General features: G+C 38.1%; 2 protein-coding genes across 6 annotated transcripts in view; one reads left to right on the top strand and one right to left on the bottom strand.

Annotated features, from left to right (window-relative positions):
• The window catches only part of sidt2 (SID1 transmembrane family, member 2), a 29,747-nt gene extending 13,499 nt beyond the window's left edge, over positions 1 to 16,248 (bottom strand). The window contains exons 1-19 of one of the 3 annotated variants that reach the window (XM_030152051.1): positions 15,419 to 16,248; positions 15,211 to 15,332; positions 13,348 to 13,512; positions 13,186 to 13,231; positions 11,832 to 11,933; positions 11,127 to 11,210; positions 10,833 to 10,998; positions 10,644 to 10,737; positions 9,388 to 9,446; positions 9,130 to 9,156; positions 8,422 to 8,448; positions 8,298 to 8,336; positions 7,550 to 7,627; positions 5,866 to 5,981; positions 5,703 to 5,776; positions 5,559 to 5,625; positions 3,213 to 3,286; positions 2,413 to 2,536; positions 2,182 to 2,299 (exon numbers count right to left, since the gene is read on the bottom strand). In XM_030152051.1, coding sequence (XP_030007911.1) covers positions 2,182 to 2,299; positions 2,413 to 2,536; positions 3,213 to 3,286; positions 5,559 to 5,625; positions 5,703 to 5,776; positions 5,866 to 5,981; positions 7,550 to 7,627; positions 8,298 to 8,336; positions 8,422 to 8,448; positions 9,130 to 9,156; positions 9,388 to 9,446; positions 10,644 to 10,737; positions 10,833 to 10,998; positions 11,127 to 11,210; positions 11,832 to 11,933; positions 13,186 to 13,231; positions 13,348 to 13,512; positions 15,211 to 15,332; positions 15,419 to 15,667 — 1,831 coding nt within the window. In that variant the 5' untranslated portion in view covers positions 15,668 to 16,248. The remainder of the gene's footprint in view (positions 1 to 2,181; positions 2,300 to 2,412; positions 2,537 to 3,212; positions 3,287 to 5,558; positions 5,626 to 5,702; positions 5,777 to 5,865; positions 5,982 to 7,549; positions 7,628 to 8,297; positions 8,337 to 8,421; positions 8,449 to 9,129; positions 9,157 to 9,387; positions 9,447 to 10,643; positions 10,738 to 10,832; positions 10,999 to 11,126; positions 11,211 to 11,831; positions 11,934 to 13,185; positions 13,232 to 13,347; positions 13,513 to 15,210; positions 15,333 to 15,418) is intronic. The other 2 variants (XM_030152053.1, XM_030152052.1) reach the window with 2 other exon arrangements.
• Positions 16,249 to 18,788: 2,540 nt separating this feature from the next.
• sik3 (SIK family kinase 3) overlaps positions 18,789 to 26,259 on the top strand; it is a 39,991-nt gene continuing 32,520 nt past the window's right edge. For 2 of the 3 annotated variants that reach the window (XM_030152960.1, XM_030152959.1), the window contains exon 1: positions 18,793 to 19,083. In XM_030152960.1, the coding sequence (XP_030008820.1) occupies positions 18,793 to 19,083 (291 nt within the window). Of the gene's footprint in view, positions 19,084 to 26,259 lie in introns of all 3 variants that reach the window. The other variant, XM_030152958.1, reaches the window with a different exon arrangement.

Consider the following 26,259-nt stretch of genomic DNA (forward strand, 5'->3'; position numbering starts at 1 on the left):
AAGAGGAAAAAAACAGAATTATTCAATTTCTGGAGTTATCAGATTATTCAAGACATCATGTAAACCGCACAATCTGATATGTTTTCAGGGTTCCTACAGGTTTCTACAAGTTAAATGTAAGACTTTTTAAGACCCTTTTTAAGACCACTTAGAACAGAATTTAACAACTCTTTTCACAGCCTGCCAAAAATTTGTGACTCCAAGAATTTAGGAAAATGTATTTATCTATTGTATCTATTTATTTATGTATTTATTTATTTATCCATCACCTTGATTCCCACAATTCCGAGTCATTTCTCCACAGGGGCTACAAAGTTAGCAACAATTAGTTCCTAATTTCAATATAAATTGGTGGATTGGAACGGGTTTAACTGAGTCGGCTAGCTTTACTTTCTTTGCAAATTGTACACATTTAAACACAATACAGCAAACAAGCTTATAGCAACACAACTTAAGACCTACCATATCAAATTTAACACCTTTTAGACATTTTAAGATATTAAATGAAGATTTGTAAATTCAAGACTTTTAAGACTTTTTAAGACCCCGCAGGAACCCTGGTTTTATCAGATAACAGCAGTAATCTGATTATGAGAAATCAGATTAACACACCTGGATTTCTCTCCAATACTCTGATGTCTTTTGTATCTATACAGGTTAATCTGATTTATCTCATTCTTTTACATCTGTGTATGTGTAAATACAAATAAAACTGTAGTAAAACAGAAGTGACACAGTGAAATATGAGCAGAAGATAATAACAGGAAGTTTAAGTCTACCATCACTATGTTGGCACGTACTCCGAAATTAATTTCATAATAGACTGGAGCGTTCAAACCACAGTTTTCAATTATCACATTTCTTAAGCGCATGTAAAGGCATCAGATCTGATTATTACAATTATCTGATTACTCCCAGTTATCAGATTTTTATGGTCATGTAAACAGGCTCAGTTAAGGAAGGATTTCCAATTACAGTGTGGTTCAGATTTACTGCCTTCAATGTAAATCAACAGCACGAAAGTTTTTTAGCCTCTGAAAATAAACTGACAATCCCCGTCTTCTGGAGAACTACTCAAATCTTTTTAGTTTGGACATTTCCCAAACACATTTAAACACAATGCAACCAACAAGTTTCTGGCAACACAACTTAAAACCTACCATGTCAAATTTAATACCTCTTAACACTTTCAGTGCCACGGGCCGATCAGATCGGCTTTGGAGAACACGCCATATTTGTGTACAAACAAACCATCCACCCCCATTTCTTTCTCACATTTCGATGACATTCATTCTGTGTCCCCCTTTTGAGACCAAGCAGACGGGAATTTGAGGTCACGCGACTGAATAATATTTTTATATCTTTTTAATGTTTCTTATTCTCCGGCGTTTCATCAGAGGGAGCCCTCCATGCCGGGGGGCGGCTGTGGACTCCGGGGGCTGTGGCGCCTTCTCTCACTGGGGTCCGCTCCTTTCTGGTGGGTGGGGGTCCCAGTTGGCCCTCTCCCACTAGTTGGGATGCGGGGCTGTGTTGCTGGTGCCTGGTCGCCGGGGTCGGCGGCTGCCTCCTGGTGCGGATGGCTCCCTGAAACAGCGCCTCCTAAATTGATGTTTTACTTTTACTTGTACATTTTTGTTCTGGTCTACCCGTGCTCAGTCAGTCTTCTTAAGTATGTGTGAGCTTGTGGGTTTGCATGTATATGTGTGTGTGTGTGTGTGTGTGTGTGGGTGAGTGGGTGGGTGTGGGTGGGGGGCGGTACTGATTTTTAAACTGATATGTAAAGCACTTTGTGCTACAGTTTTTAATGTATGAAAAGTGCTATATAAATAAAGATTATTATTATTATTATTATTATTATTATAAATTATGCAAATTACGATCAATAATGAATCGGCTGCGTCCGGTGCGTTTTGGATCTAATCAGCAATCGGTCGGATGTTACCGAGCGGTTTCCTGCAGGATTCTTCAAATATTATAAAAACGACGCGAAATACTGAAAAACGTCCAAATTCTGTGGCACTTTTAAGGCTTATTAGCCCCTTAACTGTCTGGCACTTAAAGAGTTAATGACTTTTTTAAAGTATTAAATGCAGACCCTGTTCAGAGCCCTGAACAACAGAAACCTTATGTGACAGATACAGGTTTTATACCTAGTCCTAACATGAATACATGCAGTCTTACCAAACTGAAAGTTGGTGTAGTTGGGACAGACGTGGTAGCAGGCGCTGAGCAGGCCCTCCATCATAAGAGCGGTTCCCATGGCGTAAAACAGACCAAAATGCTTTGGGATACCACACTCCTGAGAAAAAGATGGGACAATCAGAGACATGAGACGGTCGGACAGCAAGGAGAGGATGTTAAAAATTCATCAGTTATTTAAACAGACAAATGAAAGTGTTACTGTTGCCTTACCAGCGCGTTGACATCGTTCCGGACCAGCGCTCGATTGTGGACGATATCTCTCTTGAGGACAATGAGGAGGAAGAGGAGTCCCAACATCACGTAACCAAGATTACTGAGGATGTTGTTAAATGCACTGCATGTGGGAAGACAGTTAAGAGTCAACGCTGAACATGTATGAGGGTTACACCAGTCTGACTTTCTCAGGTCCAGTACTGACATCGATCCCCAGGTTTTGGGTGTCGATGCCGGGTACTGACCTCTGACCAGTGTTCAAGTAATAAGTAACTGTCCTCACTGTATTCAAGAGACTAGGACCATAGTTTTATCTGGTGTAAGTTGGATTTTAAACATTGCTTTCTAGCTGTTGAAAATCAAAATGTGACAAATTATATTGATAATATAGATAAAATTCTTAGTTTATCGTTTAAAATAATAATCATGCACGAGGAACTGGGATAAAACTATGGTTTGTGTCGCAAGAATGAAATACCACCAACATGCAGACCCTTTATTGGTAGTGAAGGGTTTCTTTTGGGGATTTATTTTGTGGAACAGAGCAGATCATTTACATATTTTAATGAAGAGTCAAACATAATTTTTTCAATGTGTATCATGTTTAGTAATTGCACAGATTGGCAGAGTGACATACCATAATACCCACAAATACAGAACAAAGAATTGAAAAAAACTGAAGGAGCCATATCAGAGACCCTGTCACTGACATTAATCCTACTGTTTGGGTAAGTAGCAGTTAAAAGTTAAGATGAATATTCTGTTGGTGTTTTTTGAGTCACATGCTTCCTCCTTACCTTAGAGCTCCCAGTGGGTGGGCACACAGGAAATTGTAGTAGCAGATGTCCTGGTTTCCCGTAACATTGACAACCTGAGAACAGAGGGTCAATTAAATATTTTTCCAGACTGCATACTATTATATTTACACTTTTTTTCTGTATTGCTATTTTTTTGAGACTCTCGTAATGATATATTCCTGATTTTTTTTTGCTACTAGTTTGCTGTCCTTTTTGTGTAGGCATAAGGCGTTCTATTTGTTTTGTGTTCTCTATACCTTTCTATTCGCATACCATTTAAAAAACTAATTTAAATGTTAGTCTATCATTTATCCTCCCTCTGGAATTTACCACTTATATGTACAGGGAGTCCAGTCTGAGATCACTTCTCTTCTAACACAGGGTCAACATACATTGTGGAGAACCCCATTTGAAGTTAGTTTGTCTGATCTGTTGATCTATCATCGCTATTCCAAAGAAGGGAAATATGGAGAGGCACATTAGAACTGTTCATAAAAACTACAACACTGATTTCCCTCCGAAACACTGAGAAAGATGAGGGAACTACAATCAGACAAAAGTCATTTTTCCCATATGAAGATGATTAAGTCCAGGTAGCGTTCCACCACGACTGATGATCATTTGGAGGTCTGCTTAAGGCTGGAACCAGCAGCTACTGTCTGGACTACACAACCCTGATGACTCCATTCACTACAAGTCATCAGAGTACAGTGTTGACCAGAAATGTATTGAATTGTATTGTGCCATAAGGGTTAGACCAGTGTTTTTCAACCTTGGGGTCGGGACTGCACGTGGGGTCACCTGGAATTCAAGTGGGGTCGCCTGAAATTTCTACTAATTGATAAAAACAAACAAAAGAAAAAAACAACAACTTACTAATAAAATAATATATGGTGAGTTGAGAGAGACAATCACAATACATAAAAGACATGACAAACTGTGAAGCTGAAACTGAAGCACTGTGGTTCTGTTTATCTTTCAAATGTTCATTGTGGTAGGTTTCAAATGCTGCAGCTCTTTCATGATTCATAGCTTGAGTTCTTGTTTATTCAGTATTAATTGTCAGCCTTGTAAATACAAACTGGACTGACTGTACATATCCGGACCAAGGAAAATAAAATTCTCACTTTGTGCAGTAATCTACACCTGGCCTTTCTGCCTCCACCCATAATAATATACATTATATAGCCTAAATGTAATCTAAAATTAACATTTATTTGCAACACAGTATAGGAAACTATTACATGATCAAAAACAAATTAAGTTTAGCAAAAAAAAAAAAAGTCTCTGTTTTGAATGTCTGGGGTTGCCAGATATTTGTGATGTTAAAATGGAGTCACAAGCAAAAAAAAGTTGGGAACCACTGGGTTAGACAGTAAATGAAAAATATAATTATAAATATATGCCAATTTTTCGTATAGGTAAGTTATTTTAAAAGTATCTTGCAAGCTGAAAAAGTGTGGTCACTTCAAATAAATAAGTGTATTTACTGCCTCTCCCTGCACTGTACTATATGTTATTTATCTTTGCTATTTTGTAGAGGACTGACCCAGTGTCAAATTTTTCAAAGTGATTTGATATGAAGCTCAACACCTGACTGCACTGATATACCAAAATTTACCACTAGGTGTCACACTTCCACTCAACAGAAAAGAAGAGACCAGCAAAGCCCATGACTGAGCGTGTGTAGCGACTCCAGTCCATTTAGTGACGGTAATGCACCTCCAAGCTGGTTTGCTAACTGCCTCTAAAAACTAAGTAATGAGGATGAAGCAAGAGTGGAGCAATGTGGTTTTCATCGCTGTAAGGCTGGCTATACAAGACTAGAGCTGCACATAATCAGGTCCGCCAAGTTGATTTTCCTGCGGTGTTCACATGTTGCATGGTCTGAATTTTTGGCTCATCTCTTACTTCCTCTTTAAATCAGTACTGATGCCATTTTGGTGCAGTTTTACTCTCTTATGTCTCCTCAAACAGCAAATCAATTTTCTAGTGAACAGACACACACAGATAGCGTTGGCCGCTCTGTTAGTTGGTTTACAGCAAACAAAATATAATTTTCATCATGTTGTCACATTGTTAGTTCCTGATGGAAAACTGGCACTGGATTTAGTGCCATGGCATCTGTGTCATCAGGTTGTTGATGTAGGACACTTTAATTTACAAACTATTGTAAAGGCAAATGTTGGTTCAGCTGGTTTGAATAAATCACATCAGTCTGAGCTTCTACACTGGACTGGATGAGCCAAACTGGAAATCAACCATCTCTATTTTTATGCGTTTTAAAATTGTACAAAAAAAATAAAAATAGCTGCATTAAAATTACAGGCGTTATTATCAACATACCGTCTGATAGGTGATGACCAGCTGGATGACAGGCAGCGCATAAAACACAGCAATAGTGGCAATGTTCCTGGAGAGAAGACAATCATTAGTCTGTTCATAATTAATTGTACTGCATTCCTCATCTTTTTTATCTAGTATTCTCACCAGAAGTAGATTTGATATTTCTTGCTGAGGATCCTCTTATCTTTGCGGGCCAAGTCAGATACACACAGGAATTTCTGCAAAAAGGATGGGATACCATGTAAAAAATAAAATAAATAAAATAAAAACAGGGTAATGTAAGTTAACTAAGAGAGACTAGGAGTACCTTGGTACGGACAATATTTTTGTCTGAGTCAATATCATCCAGCGTGTCGTAGTCGTCCTCTTCCACAGAGCTCAGAGACTCCTGCCTGCTTCGCCCGACGCTGTCTAACGTTCGCTCTGTGAAAAGGGAGAAAAACAAAATGGCGGAGGTCACTAAAAAAAGGACAGAAAGGTTTGGCCATCGTTAATGAGACGTTAAGCTCAATTAGATGGTCGGAAGATTGAGAAGATTTTTGAGATAGGGAGTGGTTCAAACATATCAGTCCATATATATTGGGACAGTGACACAAAATGTACAAGTTTTGCCTCTGTACACGACCACAGTGGAGGTGAAATGAAGCAAAGGGATCGAAGTGTGGACTTTCATCTTAAATTCAAGGGGTCAAAAATATTGCAGCAACCATTTTAACCCATAAAGACCCAAACATTCACCATCTACCAAAATCATCAACTGACAGAAACTGTTTAATCCTTGTTAATCTATTAATTAATGTAAATTATTGGTGGAAAATACAGTTCGTCATCTTTTCATGGTCATCAGATATGACCCATTTGGACATTCAAAGGTTCCGTAGTGAATGTGGAAACACCATCATCTTCTACAACAGTGATTCACCTGTAAAACCCATGGAGTTTGACAAATAACAGTGAATGGAGATACTTGGTTTATGCTCAGCAATGATAGACTGTGCTGAAAAAGTTACTTTTTCTTCAGTTTTCTCTCTTTTTGATATAATAATCCTCAACTTTGCTCTGAGTTTTTATGAACATCTACATGATTAGGAAATGAAATGTAGGAAAATACCTGGTTTTCACTGAGAAAAAAAAACAAAATACAGAAGATAATATTACAATAAACGGTGATAAACCACTTAAGGATGGTTAAATATAGAGAAAAATTTATTTGAGAACTACCACAACTGTCACACTGGGTCCTCATGGGTTAAATTACGTCCCTCCATTTTCAGTGTCTCAAAAGTAAAGGATAAACTAAGATTGTTATGAATACAAAGACTGTTTGTATAACAATGCCTGGAACCCAAGGACATCACCAAATGCTGAGTTTCCTCCCCCGAGATGCTTGGTCAGGCCTTTCCTACTGCCACCTTCAGTTGCTGCTTGTTTGTGGGTCTTTCTGCTTTCTGAACTGCAAGAGCATTAAAGCTTTAAGTCCACATTTCAGTCACATCTGTACACTGTGGTGGTGTACATTGGCAACATTTAGGTGACTGTCTATATACATATGGACCTGACTGTACACTCCCATATTGGAGGGATTGTTGCTTATCATTTTTGATCTTACTACCACCACCACTTCATTTCCGTGGCATCATTCTCAATTAATTGCATCCTAACCACTTTGCACTCAAACTGCATCAACATCCAATTTTCACTGATGCACAATAGAAAAGTGCTGATTGGTTTGGTGTAAAACCGGAGCTGATTTGACCAATCATGCAGCAGCGTGTCACCAATGCGGATGGCTATGTGGTGAAGGTGATTGAGGAATGGTCGACGTTTGAAAGGCTCCTGTCCTGATGAACAAAAACACACAGAAAACTAGTGAGGCTCCGTCACTTCCTTCTCTAAACCAGGACCAGGCCATGAGTGGAGAGCCTGTGGAGGAGGCATACTGCAGAGTGGTAGGGCAGAAAATATGTGTGTGTGTCTGTGTTTGTTCATACCCATGTATCCGTAGTTGTTGTCAGTTGATGTGGCGCTGTCAGTGATGGCCTCTGAACTGAGTGTACTGCAGTTGTCAGCTGGAGAAGGAGGAAGAGGAGAAAAAGTATGTAAATAACTTGACATTTCACTTCACCACACAAAGAAAGACGTTCATGACATGAGAGAGAAAGTAAGCACTAGGCCATGGGTCGGCAACCTTTACTATCTCCAGAGACATTTTTGGGCAGAAATTAAAAAAAAAAAATGTCTGGAGTGTCTGGAATCCTTATTATGTTTTACCTTAAAGTGGTGACTCTGTGAGAAGCACTTTAGGATTAGTTGGTAAAAATACGTCAAGATTAAATCAAAGTTTTGGTGCATGTACAGAACTACACGAAAGAAAACAGTGACATTTTTTGTTATTGTGATGTGCAGCAAAAACCGACTGGCATGTGAAGGCCTTCTTTGCCATGAGTCAACAGATGACAACCTTCAGTGTCATAAAATAAAAAGTAGTCCACATTTACTACTACTAGTACTTTTGTTTTTGCATTAATTTGGAGTGTGGTCTACATTTTTACAATTGCATAACATCAGAATGACTTAATGGTTGCGACAATAACAGCAAAATAGTTAAAAAAAAAAAAAGTGTTCTTCATTTCCATGTTTTTTGACAAAGTACAGGGAGCCACTGGAGAACAGCTCAAGAGCCTAATGTGGCCCCAGAGCAACAGGTTGCCCACCCCTGTACTAGGCACAGAAACTTACCAAAAGATCCATATTCATATGGCGATGCTGGAGTCTTGCCTGAAAAGCATGAACAAATATATAGGAATCCATATTCACTATATTAATCCAAAACTAAAACCAAGAAGTAACTTCCCATTAGTAACTGTAATACCCATGAATGCAACAGCATCTAAAATGTTAGTATGTTAGTTAAAGACATAAAGAGAAGCATTGTCACATGCAGGAAAAGCATCGATTCATTTGTTTCCGTGAGAATAAGTACATGTTACATGTTGTTTCAGGCTCAAACTGTCTGAAAAAAACCCCCCAAAACATTCTGGTGAAATATTCGTTTAAAATGTAGTACAGTGAAAATACAAGGCTGAAACTGGTGCAGTGGCTGCTGCAGTCTGAGTTTTGAAACTGAGTGGGTCCTGCTGTTTCAAATCAGATCAAGTCAGCATACACTGCAGTGAGCAGGCACTGATACACACTGAGAGGCTGAGGAAACACATAATCAGTGGACATAATTAGCATTAATATGATTATTTTTGTGTTTTTATGGTTTTTGTTCAGCCACAGAAAGCTGCAAGTGGAAGCCTAAAAAAGTGGCAAAGAAGCAGAAAAAACAAGATGCTCCTGTTTAATTACACATCATAAGTGTCTGTATGTTTACGATGCGCTTAAACAACATTCTTATACTTGCACATTTGTTACTGAACAGAACCAGGAGGCACTGTGGTATCTTTGCCTCAATGAATGCGGCAAAAGTGACAAGTGATACGCTAATTCATGCACAGAATCTGCAGGCAAGCAACGAAGTGTGGGAAAGGGCAGTAAGTGCACAATAGGAGTAACTGTGTCATTATACCATCTCCGTTCTTCCCGAGCAGAGAGGCTGAACCACACGTTAGCAGGAGGGAGAGAGGGTAAAAGACATATTCAGTACAGACATGTGTAATTCCACAAAAAAGCTCAAGAATTAATATTGCATGTTTAGTAGATTTTATTATCTTGTATATTATAAAATATACATTTGAGAACTGGATTGCTCTAATGAAAACTGCTACGACACACCCACTAATGAGCCCCTAATGGGCTAGTCCATCAGAGCTAGTTGCTGGGTTACCTGTCTCAGCGGGTGACATGTCAGCAGGATTCTGAAACAACTCTCTCCTTTTACCCATTCTGCACAAACAGAGAGGAAAAGATGCAAATAAATATCATTTGTATTCTCTGTTGTGATGCAGTTGCATGACTTTGCATCCTTCATTTGAAAAACAAAAAAAATTCAATAGTTAATCATATTAATATAATCATTAAAATCATTAATCATTAATATAATGATAGTAATAGATACTATTTTAATTATTCATAACAAGATTTCATATTTCTATGGTACAAATGTAAGAAATGTTCATTTTCAGAAACAATTACATTAATGTTACACATGCAAAACAAAAGTTTGGCCAAAACAAAGTGTAAACTAGTGGATTTTGTAAAACGAAAGATTCTTGGTTTGGTTAACAAAGTCTTTATGTCATTAATTTGATTCAATAACAACTACAATACGTTGGACATTCAGTACAAATTTCAACACAATCTCAAAAAAGAATGCAAAACCTTTACTAATCATCAGTAGTCATCTTGCCACGCTTGAGTGCAAACATGAACAGGCCATCAGTGTGCTGCCAACAGGATGTACGAAGACTGCAGGTGCTTTTATATCAAGACTAAATAAACATTACACACAGACTGGCAGCAAAGAGATTAACCTAACAACGGTCGGCCTCATGTTACAACTCCAATTCAGAATGGTCACATCTGCCTGGCGCATCTCCAGGGTGGGTTCATGTCACCTTCTGTGACTTCAGCTGAGACTCAGAGTTAATGTGTTGCTTCAGGCTAGTAGCAGCCAATACATGATGAGAGGCTGTCAAATTTCCATTTGCACAACTATAATTTCATAACTATTACAACCATTACATAATTGTTGCAGCGATGGCTTTTTGGAACCTGAAGTGACCGTATTTGGGCAAAAGGGGTGGAAATATGTGAGCCCGAGAGGTCAGAGGACAGGGCAGGTAAGTGAGTTGTCATACAGACCTGTCAATCAAAACCCAACACAGCAGAACGCATCTATTTGACCTGAGATTACAACTTTAAGATACAAACACATTGACTTCATTCTGGAGCTAAAGTCCTTGTCTTTTAGGCATAGCCACTGTGCTATAATGTATGCATATGTGTGAGACAGAAAGGGATATTTATGGATAGTATGATTTTGATAAATTATTCAGACAGTTATAAAAAAAAAAAGGCTTGTACATTTATTTGAAGGTCATGCACCAAATAACTGATTTCAGGAATGCAGACGAGTCTTACCGTTTGTTCTCTAGACAGGCCACTAACAAGGTGAGAAGGTAGAAGGATAGGAAGATCCCCAGACAAAAGAGCATTCCCATGACATAGACCTCAGCTGTGGGGAATGAAGACACATATTTAAGCCACAAAAACTTCCACTTGAATGCCACAGTCATGGACTTGATCAGTCTTTTAGGTAATGTGACATACAGTTGATAGCAGGAGAAACCACGACGTCCAGGACCTTGCTGCGGTTCCCAGCGTCAGTGAGCTCATCTGGACGCAAAGGGTAGTAGGGCAGGGGACCGCCACAGGCCTCGTCCTCCGTTTTCACCACTACTACCACATAGAAACTGTAGCTGGGAAAATCTTTTCTCTGAATGACAGGAACAAATGAGAGGAATGGTTAGATGTTTTGTGAAGTAATTGTGTATACTGTTTGAGAGATGTTTTCATACTGCGTGCATTTCAGCACCACATATGTTACAGTGTGATAAACAATACCTGCACAGTGATAGCACCTTTCTTGGTCATAGTCTGGTACATCCCAATAAAGGCCACATTGTTGTCAAGATCATAGACTGGGCACTGTGAAGAATCAGAACCAGAACCAGAATATCCCATTAATCCCAGGGGGAAATTTAGTGTGTGTTACAGTTGCTCCATTCAAGTATAATAAAAGTAGCAGGAAAGAAATTATCGATACAATGAAAAAGAACAAAAAAAATCCCCAAAAACAAAACATATATAAAACTCCAAATATACATACACACACACACACACATATATATATATATAAAATATAGATTTTAAAACACTCCATTAAGACACAAATAGAACATAAATTTGTACAATATGTACTAGACAATATATTATCAATATGATAATTAAAGATATATACATAAAAAAGTGTGCAAAAATATTTTATCGTATCAAAAATTATGTTGTTATGATAAGAAATGAAAACAAATGACAAGAGGAGAATGAAAAGCAGACTGTGACATGTATTAGACCTGAAGGACAGAAAGAGATGTGATTTTAACTGTATTATTACAAAAGGCAAAATGAAACTCAATGGACACATTACAATGAACTTAACAAAGCCCCCTTGTGGTTCAAGGTTGCTACTGCATGCTGACCACAAAGCAAAGGGCCACTTAAGGACATCAGCATTGTTATGAAAAGGGAAAGGGAGGGGAATCAATTTACCTGGATGTCCTGAATGGACATAACGGAGCAAGGGAAGTTCGTGTCAGAGCTGACCTTGACGATCACAGTGTCCACTCCATCTGGAAAGTCGTACTTAAAGTACTGGAGACAAAAAAAAAAAAAAAAAAAGAGGGAAAATGATCCTGGTTCAAGAAGACAGTATTTAGAGGTAGAGTGAAGACAGATGTGGTGTGTGTAGGGATGTAACAATTACCAGTATAATGATTAACCACGGTAAAATTGCAGATGGTTAGTGTTACCGTTTAAATTCTAATTATCATGATAACCATGTTTGATTACCGCACTTTTAGGGGAAAAAATGCCTTTGTAAAGCTATGCTTTTGTGTCAAATATTTGAGTATAGTTTTAATTTATTACAATTTTGATTTTATATACCTAATATTTGGAACCAATATTCACTTTTAAAGTCTTTGAAAAGGTTTGTTAAGCATCTTTGTGTTATTTATGCAATAAATTATATACATTTTTCAAATTGGATTTTATATTTTTTTGTGTGTTTTTTGTCCTTTTGTGTTGCTATAGTAGATAAAAGGGAAAAAAAATAATAGGCAGATGATATAGATGAAGTTGTGCTGAAAAAGAAGATACCAAACATGGGTATAGTAAACATTTGTTTATATAGTATATAAAGGCAAAATCAGAAGTACTGAAAAACAGACAAAATAGGCTCAGACCCTTAAGGGTTAATACTTGAATGTTTCTGCCAACAGAAGGTACATTGTGCCAATTATTTTGTTTTATTTATTTTTTTTTTAAATAGAACTTGATTCAATTATTTCAGTGTGTGTATAAGCACTTTTTGAATATTTTGAGCACAATTTCAATAATACCGCGATAATAATGATAACTGTGATAATTTTGGTCACAATAACTGTGATATGAAATTTTCACATCGTTACATCCCTAGGTGTGTGACATATCTGTTTGGTCACTGTCAGGACTGAAATGTGCAAAAGATGCAAATGAGGGCCTTTAGATAAACAGATCTGATGTGAAATCTAAGTTGCCAACGTATTGCGCTAACCCTGTTGCAATAACAACTTTCTGGTAAGATCCTGCCCCCCCCCAAGGAGATAGTTAATTTTTCTAAATCTGAGACAACACTATATTAAACTACTGGGTTTAAATCCATAATTGAAGACACATCATTAAAATACAGGGGGTAAATACTCCATCTGTATGCTAATGCATGCGCAAAAAATTAATTCTAAGTAGTACTTGAATTACTTAATTTCCCCCACTTCTGCTTAATCTATCCACAACCCTATGTTGTCTACTTTCCATTTTTAAAGTAAAATATGCTTTGTAAACAGACACAATCAAGCTTTCATACCTGAGGCTGAGATGGAGAAGCAGTAAAGCTGAATTTCTTGTCTGTCCTGTTATCACAGACAGAAGAGCATATCAAACATATTAAATGAACTGTGGCTTCAAGAAGAAGACATTACACTGATGATTAGGGCAGTGTGTAAACATGTTGGTAAATGTGACTCACTGTAGAGTGAAGCTTTCAACACGGCTAACCCTGAGCTGGTAGTTTGTACCCTGACTAGATAAAGTCGACACATCCACAAAGAAGTACTGGGTCTCAGATGCAGCCCGGGTTGGAGGTTGGCACAATGTTCGGCCCAAATGATTGTAAGGGTATTTCCTCTGATATCTAGAAAGAGAGGGAGCCAAAAAGAGAAAGACACTGATGAACAGAAAATGACAGGAAATAGCTTCAGTTCCTATTCAAAGGGTTTCTGTTTTAGCCGCACCTCACATTCATATTAAATTGAAAAATAGATTTTGTCTTGCAGTGACTGAGTAGATACTCATAAGAAAGTCATAAATTATTCAGACTGGTTTACATTACACTGGACTAACATATCTGATAAGGGTAGTTAATGTATAAGACTTTATAAACATTTTGTAAATACAGTATATTGAATTTTTTTAGGATTAAACAAATACAGCTCCAGGAAATCATGTTTAATGCATATACTGTTGCTAAAACATTGGCTCGGAATGTTTTGAGGAAAGTATGTAAGAGAAGCAACATAAACAGAGTCTGTAACTTCCTTCTGCTGACTCTGAGGCCCCATTTACAGTAAAGCTGGGCTGTTTAGAGTTGCAATGCGAAATCTCAGTTGAGGAAGTGAAAGTCCAAAGTTTATTACTGATCTCTTAAAAAAGTGCAGGCAAGACTGCAACAAGGTCATTCTGGTGTTACACAACCACAGAGACACTGATCACATCACAGATCGGCTGTTTGCCAATGGCTAATATATCAGAACTGCTAACCCGTTATGAAATCCCACTTGATTAAATCAGGTGTCTGAAGCTGGGCTAAAAAATCCTTACACAATCAAAAGTATACTGCAGGCTGTGGATTTACCCATCCAAAAAAATACTATTTTAAAATTTGGAGAGAAAATAATGAATGCAATACTGGCATTTCATGAAGTGCAGTAACTTGAAATGAGTCAGAAAACTGGACTTGGACTGTGGTCTCAAAAACTAAATCATTTCTGGTTACTTTACCCACACAGGTTCTACGACAAGCACACCTGCTATTCACTCATTTCCTTCACTAACAGGGCTATAGTGATATGTACCTTGACATATACAACAAAAACATCTCATCAACCAGAGAAAAGCAGCAACGGGCCGGCACTCCTATATTGGACTTTGAATTATTGTACATTTATGTGCACTCAGCATGACAGCAGCTGATCACAGGGACTAGTCGATAATAGTCCTGGACAGACACAGCCCTACATTTCATGGAGTCCTCCCTTACAGGAAACTTACAATTGATTAATTTACTTTAGTTCTGAGATTGTAACAATAATCAACATTAGGTGATCTGTTTCAAAAACTGAACTTTACTTGCTGTTTTTATGCTGTACACTACTATACATTTTATCACCTCTGAAGCATTTTGGACTTGATGTTTTGAAAACTGCAAATACAGTACATCAACTCCTACTTATTCAATATGAGGCATGTTTCAATTTGACATGCATAAACCACATGAGCACCACAGACACACATCATTATTGTGTATTCAGGACTCATGATAATAGCAAACATAACTGTGTTTCTGTAGAAGTCATAAGAGATTACATTCTTTTGACTATATGTAGCAAAAACACATGAGATAGATATTCTTTACTACACCAAATAAGGTTCATATTTTGACGAATCCTTGAGCTGCTCTACATATCACAAGATATGTTAGAGTACGGTGAATAAGAAATACAATAAACCAGACATGTTGGACTGTCAGGGGCTTTAATTATTGTTAGGATAGAGAGGACAGAACCAATCTACTTTGTTTAAAGTGATCTGCACTCGAAGGAAGACTACTCACAGGCCTCTCAGGATCAGAGGAACTTGAAAAGACAGCACAGCCTGCTTCTGTCGTACCACAAACAAGATAGGACTCTCGGAGCCCTGTGATGACACATCCACGGACACACGAACTCCCTCTGTCTATAATGAGGGAGAAAATTGAATAATGCCTTCTGTCTTACATTAGAGCCAGAACATCATTCTGGGTAATGACTCGGTTAACTTACCTTATTCCTGGACACAGTGTGGTTGAAAGCATAGATGGTCTGGTTTTCACTTGTAACCGTGTCATTGTAGGTGACATCGAATTCCGCATCTTTCTGAACCACATTTTTGGTTTCCCCTACCACCCCACTGGCACAAGCTACCAGAGTCACACACAACCACAGCAGGACCGTCCATCCTGGCCGCAGCAAACAATCAGCAGCGCCTGACCTGCTTTTATGCCGAGATTTCCAGCAACTCCTTAAGACCATTTTCTCTGACAACGTCTCCTTAAACCGGCGACTGATACCTAAAGTTATTCTAGCCTGTTCGGCAGCACTAATAAAAACTCCACCCCATCCAGCAACAGTTACTTGGGACAGCGATTTGGCTAGCTTGGCCGTGCCACCTTTAACCAACAATAACAGCGGCTGCTAACTTACAAGCTAACAAGGCAGCGCAATGTTTACAGTAACCGACGACTTTCTGCTAACACCAGAAACACAGACGAAACTAAAACCGTGCCACAAATGTCGAAACAACAAGATGATAACGTGTCTCAACTGAGCTTCCTCTTTACCACCAAACGTTTACACACTGCTAGCCGTGCTAATGTTAGCATGGTAAGTGCAGACACTGGCACACTGGCTCCATGTTTTGATACCCCAGGCAGGCGTCAGAGACAGTCCGTATGAAACATGAAGCGATAAAGACTATTTTAAGTCCGTTCTCTATCAATGATTGTCATGACCTGTAATTGTGGCGCAGCGACATACGTAAAAAAAAATCTAAAATGCGATCCAATGTGTTTACAATGAGACTGTGTGCCAGTAGCGCCCCTCTACGACCACACAGTAAACAACCCAAATACGACGTCATTACGTCACAACGCCACGACGGTGCCTGTATTTAGAATTCTTGAAGGGGTTCATTTTCTGGTCTTCACATGGGAAGTAATTTTAAGATCATTTACTTTAGTATTAACACCATAGAATGAAAATACTCTACCACAAATAGAAAATAAAAGTCAGAAAACTGAATGGAAAAGTAGGCTTAATGGTCACTGGCTGTCAGTGTTTTATATATTTTTGATATAGCCTATTCATTTAACCTTGTGCCAGGGAAGACTAATTGAGATTAAATATCTTTTTTTTTTTTTTTTTTTTTCTCAACCGTGTCCTGGCAAAGATAAGAAGCAGCTGAACAATAAGTCAATGTTACAGACAGGGGAGAAGCCAAAAAAACATACAAACTTTATTTGAAATGCAGGGTAATTATAAAATGATAAATATGTAAAACAAACAAAAAGCATAATGTTTTTAGATTTTGTGAGATGAGGGTGAGAAGAGAGTGTTCTCTGGCTATTTTAATCTACAGCAATGCATTATGCTATAAGATAATCATAGGTCTTCTACTGTTTTGTGAGAATCATGTACCTCAAAAAGGTAAAGTAAAAAGGTAAGTAAGATTTTTTTTAAAAAGAGAGAAACTAGAAGCACTCAGAGAGCACAGACCTCCACCAAGGCAGATCAGTGCCCCCATCACCACCAAAATTTAATCATTGGTTCCTTGTGCCAGTATCAACATTTCCTAAAATTTTCATCCATATCCGTCCATAACTTTTTGAGTTATCTTGCACACAAACAGACAGACAACCAGACAGACAACAACGCCAACAAAAACATAACCTCCTTGGCGGAGGTAAAAATTAAAAAATGTTTCATGACATACTTTATACTTCATCTTACTTCAGCACCATACTTCATCTTTGTGTCAAGGCATAAACTAAGACAGTTTTAAAGAGTTCAAGTAGTTTAAGAAGAAGCAGGATTTAGTCCTGAAAATAACCAAAGATAATTGTAATAAGGTAAAAAGTACATTTTCACCCCCTTGAGACATAGAAGAATGAAAATATAAAGCTCTCAAAAAGTCAGACTCTCAAGTAAAGTAAAAGTACCTCAAATATTTAAACTGCCTAAGTCCAACACTTGAGTAAAAAATAGGTCAAGTTATATTACACCACTGCTTCTTGACTTTACTATTAAATTTTAAAACATGATATTGAGTATATTATAACAATTTAATGCTGATTTGTTATCTAAAATAAATGTGTTTTGTACTAGGCCTACATGTAAAGTATGCAGGCAGCATATTGAAATCCAAATATTTCAGTCAAATAGTGCCTACCTAGTTTAAAAATTACATGAAATGCAGCACTTTGGTGTCATGGTTCTTAATAATACCAAATCCATAAAAAACATACAAATCCATTAAAAAACTTTAATAACAGAGGTTTCTGGTAACATGTTCATACCTGTTCTTCTGAATAAGGCACCTCATGAAATGCATAATTGTCATGGTAAATACACAGTATGAGGAAAAGAAAAATGGTGTCAACTGTGTTTCAGTATTTTTCCAAAGTAAAGCTATTGCTTTAAGTAGAATTGTCTACTCATTTTAGTCAGTATATTAATCCAGCTTTTAGTAACAGGTTGCAGGAATTTCTGTGGACCATGGAGTGGTGCTATCTGCAAACCTTGTCTAAAGGCAAGAATAAAAAGGAATAGAACAACTCTATTGTGTGTGTTTTTTTGTGTAGTAATAATATGCTCAATTTATCATTGCAGTTTATGTTGCTTGTTGCTCTGACTTGAATGAATGTTCTACACTGTTTTTTTTTTTTTTAAACTCTCTACCTAAATGCATCCTGCTTTTAGTTCTTTGCACACAAAGCAGCTATGTGTCAATTATGTTTAGATACTTTTTATGTTTAAACTTATGCCTACAAATTTACAAGAAGCTGCCTGTTATGGGGGGTAGGAATAGTCAGCCATAGCACCATTAATGAAAAATTTTATTGGAGAATCTTTGGTGTCCTGTTTTCCCAGGGGCCAAAAAACTTTGAACATACACATAACCATAATATAACTAGAAATCTGTGGTCTATAAATTTCCATTATTTGTTGGTAGTATCCTGTATTAAGGAACAGATCCTGAGTAATTCTTTGTTTTCTTTATGTTACATCATACGTTTTACGTTAAATTACTGCAGTTTATTGTGCATGAAAATGTCTGTTTTACTCAACTCGGTTCATTTTAAGGTTAGTGCGGTGTACACCTTTAAAATAACATGAACCCGTCTAATCATACATAGCGCAGCAGTCAGTTTGCAAGGAATCACTGAATCATGGGAGCCAGAATGCGCACTTCTTTGTCGCCAAGGCAACAACAATACGTTTCAGTGGATGAAGTCATTTGTTACGCTTATCGTTTCCATGGTTACAACCTAGAGAGGGCGCTGCGGAGGAGCGGTCTACGTAAAATGACGCAGGGCGGGGGCGTGCCCGAGACGCGCGCTGCGCAAGCTTGCTTGTTGTTCCCGCAGAGAGGCGAGAAGATGGCGGCCGTGTCAAGCGGAGGTGCTGCTGGGTCTGCTGCGGCCGGGATTACGCACTCTGCCCGACCGACCCACGCAGTCATGGGCTCACAGAACCGAGCCCAGCCATCCTCCGGCATCAGCCACTCCAGTCGCACCAGCACGGCCACTGGGTGCATCACCAATCCTGGCCACACTTCGGCCACCAGGCCCCCCCCAGCCCGTGTGGGCCACTACGAAATCGAGCGGACCATCGGCAAGGGAAATTTCGCGGTTGTTAAACTAGCCACACACATCATTACCAAAGCGAAGGTAAGATGATTGGTGTCCAAGCGTTAGCGGTGGACAATTACAAGTTGTCATTGTTTTATATCCAGTGTTTTCGACCAAATACTCAGGATGACGCTGGGGCCTTCAGGCTCCGGAGACAGATCGACCAGCCCGCTTTGGTGACACCGCTGCCTGGTGTTGGGGGGTCCGTTCGTTTCAGGGCATCACATCTAACTATACGACACAGACACAATTACTACAAGATATATCTAATTCACTTGTGTTAGCTCAGCATATTTGTAAAGGAAACTGGAAAGGCCTGAGGTTAATATGTGGCAAAGCGTAGAGGACGGAGAGAAGGGTATTGACGAAGATGAAAAGTAGAGACAGTGAGTGTTCCGACTCTTGTAGCTAGCTAGCTTAGCTCAGCAGCTAATTTGCAGTCTGGCTAGATGCAGATATATTCTATACACAACAGGAACCAACAACGGCGCGTTAGTCAGATGTATAAGGGACTTTGATAACTTTAGACTAATAACAAAGTTTTAAAGTTAATAAATCTAGGGATTGATGGTTCAGTTAAAATGTATGTAAGGTTAACACCGAAAAGTGGCCCAATTCAAGTATGTTAGAGGTAGAAATTGTACCTTTTCAGTCTAGCTAGCTTGACAGCCAAAGTAAACAAACAACTTTGCCTTTATCTTTTTGCCCTTCAAGAAAGTTTGTAGCGTCTTTGTAGTGAAAGGTTTACTGTTGCATACTCGGCAATTGTGAAAACTATTTATTTTTCGTTGTTTGTTTACAACCTTCCTATATAGTTAACATATTCGTGAAGCCCATCAATAAGTAAACAAAGGTAGCGGGTCTAAAGCTGCCACCCCATGTTTCCAGTGGATGTAGATGCTTTTGTATGAAGCGGAGGTTTGATAGCATGTATATTGTTAATGGGACACTTGCAGCCATTATTACCGACGAATGATACTTGAGCAGAAAGACAGTATAATTTTTAGAAGAAGATACATTTCGTTGCGTTTGTCACAAGCGACATTGTATTGCATGGCAAATTATAACCTGGGTGATTTGAATTTATAACCACGTCTTTGACGTTTCGTGACTGAAACAGTTTGAACCTTTAAGGTAGTTAAATGAAAGGTGTTGCACTGTTAAAGGAAATTAAAGCTTAAGCTTTTCTAGAAGTGTTTTGGCTACCTAATGCAGGTGAAGAGGAAAGCCATAGCTTGTACATATAACAACAGCATCATTTAGATTTTTGCAGCAAGCTTTGATTTCCTGTGAGAAGGCCTTTGTTCAGGATGGTACTTGCAGTGTGCTGGTTTGAGAGACAGTCAGGTTGTGATCCAAATTGTACGTCCCTCAGACAGATGCCTCAGGTAGAAGTAGTGAAGCTTATTCTTACAGACTATGTATAAATCTAACATATTTTGACCTGATGGACAGCCTTTCATTCTAAGGGCACAAATGAATCGGTGAAGTGTGCTTTGCCTGTATGCCACTGTTGGCATACACACAGATAGGCAGAGATTACGAACTTCAGTCTTCCATGTTGTTTCATTGTGGCGTGTGAGACTAAACTTAACTATTGTTGGTTAGTGCCATGCATTTTTCTAAATTCAATAGAATGGATTTCTTGATGAAGATAGACTTCGTATTTTTTAATGTAGAGACTAGCATCTACACAGTTAAGTCACTTATTTAAGCATACTAAAGACATAATGGTTGATGATTCATAGTGGATGATTGAACTCGATATAAAACTCTATTCCCTGTTTTTGAGGCTAATTTTTGCATTATGTTGTATAGGTTTATCTGGATGACTGACACAGGGTGAGACACCAGCAAAAGACAAAATGACAACTGGACTGCTGACCCAATGAAAGTGGGGCCTGGTGTGTTTTCTTTTGGTTGTCAGTGACAGACTGGTCATTTCATGATGTTCATCAATTAGAACAGGGGTTTAAGCATTGTCAGTTGCCTATGAATATCAGACAAGTAAGAGTGTGCTTTTATAGCCTTGTTGATATCATGAATATGGATATGATGATCAGTCATTAAATGAAATGCGCTTTGGATCCTTGTTATATGGCTCAGGTTTTATAACGATCCTAGTAGAAATGCTGACAATTCAAAAATAGCCCAACAACTTTCTCAGTTGTTAGATGGAACAGAATGATACCCTGTAGCACAGGCACACAGAAAAGTACCTGCGGTAGTGTGTACTTTCTAGCCTAAACGCCTAAAGGGATGTTCCCTTTCTCTGCATCAGTTATCTCGTAAAATCATAAACATTCAACAGGCAAATTGTTTGTTTACCCAAAACTCACTGCCAACCCAGTTGTAATATTGGTTTTTTGAGAGATGAGTGCCTCCATGTTGACATGAAGGCTGTCACATCATTACTTAATTATACTTACAAGTACTTTTAATAGCTGATAGTGCACTGCACCACATTGTCTTAATACTGAAAGTTCAACTCTTCCAGACAAAGGTCAACTAGTAAAGTGGAAGTCAAAATAGGAGCTGTGATACTCTCATACAGACACTCCTGTGGAGGAGGTTAGACCACAGTCTTTCTTAACCAATGCTGCTGAGTCTCCGCATTAAGTTTATTGCTGCCTCAATAAGGGACTTGTGTTCCTTCAAGACCAACAATGTAAACTCTTTCTGAAGATTATCCTGTAGTACATAATCACCAGAAACCAATGGATTTTCAATCATCAAATTTAAAACATAGTTTGACTGTTTAAAAAAAAAAAAAAAGGCCAAAATTTCATCTGTACTTAAAATTGTTACAGTGGATTGTGTGCCACTCAGCTAACCAAATCATCTAACCGTGAACTTTTTCAGCTGTGCAGCTCTCTTTTTGGAAGTGCTTGGGTATGACCTCTGGTTGTGACTGAACCACTACTTTGTACTTGTCATGGTGTTTACCTGCAGAAACAGAAAAATGTTTAAATGAGCATGTTGTTGATATTTCGTCTGTATTAGAACACCGTGCATGTGAGCACAGAGAGCAGGAGGGAACTGAACAAAGGTGTAATCGGCTGACACTGGAGAGAATAAGTTGCTTTGTCTGCTCTGCCACCTGTGCAGTGAAGTCGACAAGACAATACTTTGTTTTTGTACCTGTGATGTTTGAAAGAGTCAGTGTTGGTTCGTTATCAGCTTTATGTTTACTTTGTCTTGTCAGAAATGGTACTTTGGGCTGCTTGTAACATTGTACATGTCGACCAGCAGCTGTCACATATCACATATTTACAATTTAAACAATTAGCCTACTTCAGAATGTGCATTTATATTAGCCTGAATAAATACATCTAAAAACTTTACAATGTCCTGTCAATCTCAAAATTGATGACCTGTGTCTGACTTATCCTCATGAGTAGTCTTAAGTGGATAGTCAAATGAAATATATATTACTTATGTGTGTTTGTTATGACTGATAAGTCCTCTGGGATACAGGGTTTGTAATAATGGCAATGGATATTTGTTTATATTCATATTTGCATGTAATAGATTGAAAAAGAGATATGGTCATTCCCTGGTATCAAGTAAAGTCAAGTAAAGTCACACATTGAATTGCAGTCAGCAGGATAAGCATGGTTGGCCTTCGTTCTAAGGGAAGCAGGACTGTTTTTCTGTCTTCCCTTTCCATTTGAGATTTGTTTTTAAAGGAAAAAGAAGGATGAGCAAAAGGAAGAGGGCTGGCAGTATGGTGAGCCTTAGGTAACAGGCTTAATATACTATGTAACATTTTCACTCACTCCCTTAGTCACACATACTCACAGGGCTTACCAACGTACATCCTCCTCTTTCTGTTTCACTAACATACACAGTCACACTCAGATGTGATGTCATTTGGGTGAATAATATGACAAAGGCTACGTTTCTGCTCGACTTGTCTCCCTGCCCTCTAGTCATCTTCTGCTGCATTCTCAGTGGTGCGAGTCTTCACCTAACTGGCCTCACAAGAGGAAGAATGACATAACAGAGGACATTGTCTGCTTCATCAGTGTTGTCTTGTCCTGTTTAATGTGAACCACATCAGCTCCAGATCCCCTAATGCCAGTCGTTTGTCTATATCATATGTCTTTGAGCACATTAATCCATCTATTAAACCCAGTTAGTGTGTATGATTAATATATTGCAGAATACAATCCGGCATTTAAAATTCACACGTGTCAGCATCTATGGATTTGCTTTTTGTCAAAGGCGACTGCATGTTGCCAGGGTACCTAGATGGAGAAAGGTCGCTCCATATAGGTCTTAATGGTTTCCATAGCAATGATGATGGTTCTAGTCTACATTCACCAATTCTGAATCAAAGTGAATTGCATTTGCTGGTTAGTTTTCTGTTTAGAAAATATTACATAATACATATTTTATTCACAAAGGGTGTGAGGTAGAATTCATCAGGTATGGTAGGGTCTTCCTCCTGAACATCTCAGTTAGGCCTGATTACTGGCTTGGCTTTGGCATTGAATAAATTCCATAGTGAGGGTATTTGTCTTTCTCTTTTCTTAATCCTTTCTTGTATCACAATCTGATACATAAATATTTACAGTAAATTTGACAAGAGCTATGTTGCACTGTACTGATGTATTGTTTTCATTTTCTCATAAGGTGTGGATTTCGTACACCACCATACAATAGTATAGCTGAAACAACAGGTGTAATGCATCAGTCACCAGAAAAATATATAATATTGCTTTCTGATAGAGGTACTAAGGAATTCTGTGCAGACTGGATGGAAAAGGGAACTCTATTAACAATGTGTTCCTTATTACCAAGGGTTAAAACTGTATAACATATCAATTAAACAAATTAATGTCTTGTTCTGAAATAGAAGCTGCAGTAACAGACTGTTGAAGTATTTGGCCTGACTACTGTTTAATGTTCTCTTTTTACTACTTTGCAGTTTGCACAGGAAAATCTGTTCACATTTTTGCAACAGTTTCTCATATCATCTATTGTATCATTTTGTGGGGCAACATAGATTCTGTCACAAATGTATATAAATACTTTGTTGCAACCTAGTCTTATAACAAACTCAAAATATTGTCTCGCTCGCAACAGAATGACAACTTGTACCTCTATTGCACTTAGCAGTGCAATAGTAATGACCAACTGCGGTTCTGAATATGTCAGACACTCGGACAGGAATCAGGTGGGCGGCCAGAGGGCACAAATGCCCTGAGTCCCCATGTCTCGACTGTGCAGTCTGGCTCCACAGACAACATGGCAGCTCTCATGTCTATTGGAGGTAATGCGCTTTATGTATATACAGTGTATGGGTGATCCAGGCACACAGAAACTTATCATACAGAACTCATACTGTGTTCAAGTCATAAAGTTTGAAAATCTGACAAATACCTGTATCCTCTCTGATACTGACTGTTCAATATCGGATCACATCTTATTTCTATGAAGCAGCGTATTTTATAGCCCTTAAACTACATTGGACAACAGCTAACATTTAGCATATTAACACTTCTTAGCTGTCTGTTACTGTCACGTGACACAGTAGGAAAGGTGTAGATTAAATAGTCTTTTCAGAATTCATTTACTTTCCTACCATAGATATCATTTTGAACACTAATGCTATCTGTAGTCTGATTGTTAAAAATATTTTGATTTGTGTTGAAATGTGGTTGGATATCCAGCCAGATGTTCAATTTCCATTGGCTTTTCAGATTCCAAAAAATCGGGAGGCAGTGGCATGATAACAATTTGTCAAATCTCTGTGTATCCATGACTTGACCCAGCAGTATGACTACATTTTTGCTCCCACATCAGAGGAAAATGGCCATGACTATGTGTTGTCATCTTGTCATCCCACAGGGTTAATTGTAATCTGAATTTGGACTAGTGTTACTTGCATTTTACTGGCTGCTTCTTATTGCAACTAAACGCTCAGCACATACTGGCATATCTTATGATATGGGTGCTTTCGTTGCTGCTGCAGAATTATTTATCAAGTATTCTATCATGGTATACTGTATGTGATTATTATTATTTTTCTGTCCTGTAAAATCCATGTGGAAATTGTCTAGAAATTGTGACAACTTGCCCCTCTGCTATACAAGAACTTAAAAAAAAAAAATCTGTAAATGGCAGAAGAATTTGTGATGTCCAAATTTCCAAGCTGCAACATGTCCCCAGTCTTGTACTTTGAGGCTGACACACTCAACTGAGTCATTTCCACACAAACTGAAGTGCACAAAACATCAAGTAGAACATTTCTGAAAGGCATCATGCTGATTCATGCTGCTTGTACATTTTCATCTTTGTGTGCACAAGTACATTGCAGTCTGTGGCGCAGCTAGTGATGGCCTGACGAAGCTGTATCTGTGTGTGTGTGATGTGATGTCTTTATTACACACGTTAGGGCTGTGCAAGTTGGCAAATGGTCACAGTGATTATTGTGAATAATGTTGAGAATTTGGATTGTGATTTTTTTTTTTTTTTTTTTTTTACACTTGCTTGGGTATCAAGGACAAATGCACACAATACTGATCATTTTGTAACGTATATTTTTTCCATTCAGTCATACATAAACTATAATAAAAGACACATTTGTGTGTCCTACACACTGCACCTTTTTAATTGTCACTAAATCTGATGCACAGCCATACATACAAACACAAGACAGTCTAAATTACAACATTTGATCAGTACTATTCTCTAATTACACAGGTTGACGTTGCAGTTGCAGCTCATTTGTGATTCAGTTGAATTGTGCAGTTGTATTTCGGGTTTAAGTGAGTTTTTGTTGTGTGAAAATCATGGAGAAAAAAATGCCTTTCCAAAACTTGAGATCAGTGTTTCCTCTGGAGACATGTCTGGTTCAACAGAAATTTTAAATGCAGCCTGTGTATTTGATATACAGTGTTTTAATTGTGAATATGTTTCTTCAGTCGTTGCTTCCCAGGTTTTCTCTCAAGATTTCTAAGATGCCCAGCTCTGTTAAATTTCATGCCACTTCAGCTCTTGAAAGAACTTTGATTGGTATCTTCATCTTTACCTTTGTAATGAGTAAAACAAGTTTCAGTTGTGCTAAAATTAAAAGGACTTTTTTTATTTAGAATATTAACAGGAACTATAGAAACACCTTAGCCAAATGTCATTATTTTTATTTTACTGGTTTGGTGATGAGTACTTCTATCAGCCGACTAGTTGCTTAACCTACTGAGATCTCAG

This window comes from Sphaeramia orbicularis, chromosome 13 (assembly GCF_902148855.1).
Source record: "Sphaeramia orbicularis chromosome 13, fSphaOr1.1, whole genome shotgun sequence".
Taxonomy (NCBI): Eukaryota; Metazoa; Chordata; class Actinopteri; order Kurtiformes; family Apogonidae; genus Sphaeramia; species Sphaeramia orbicularis.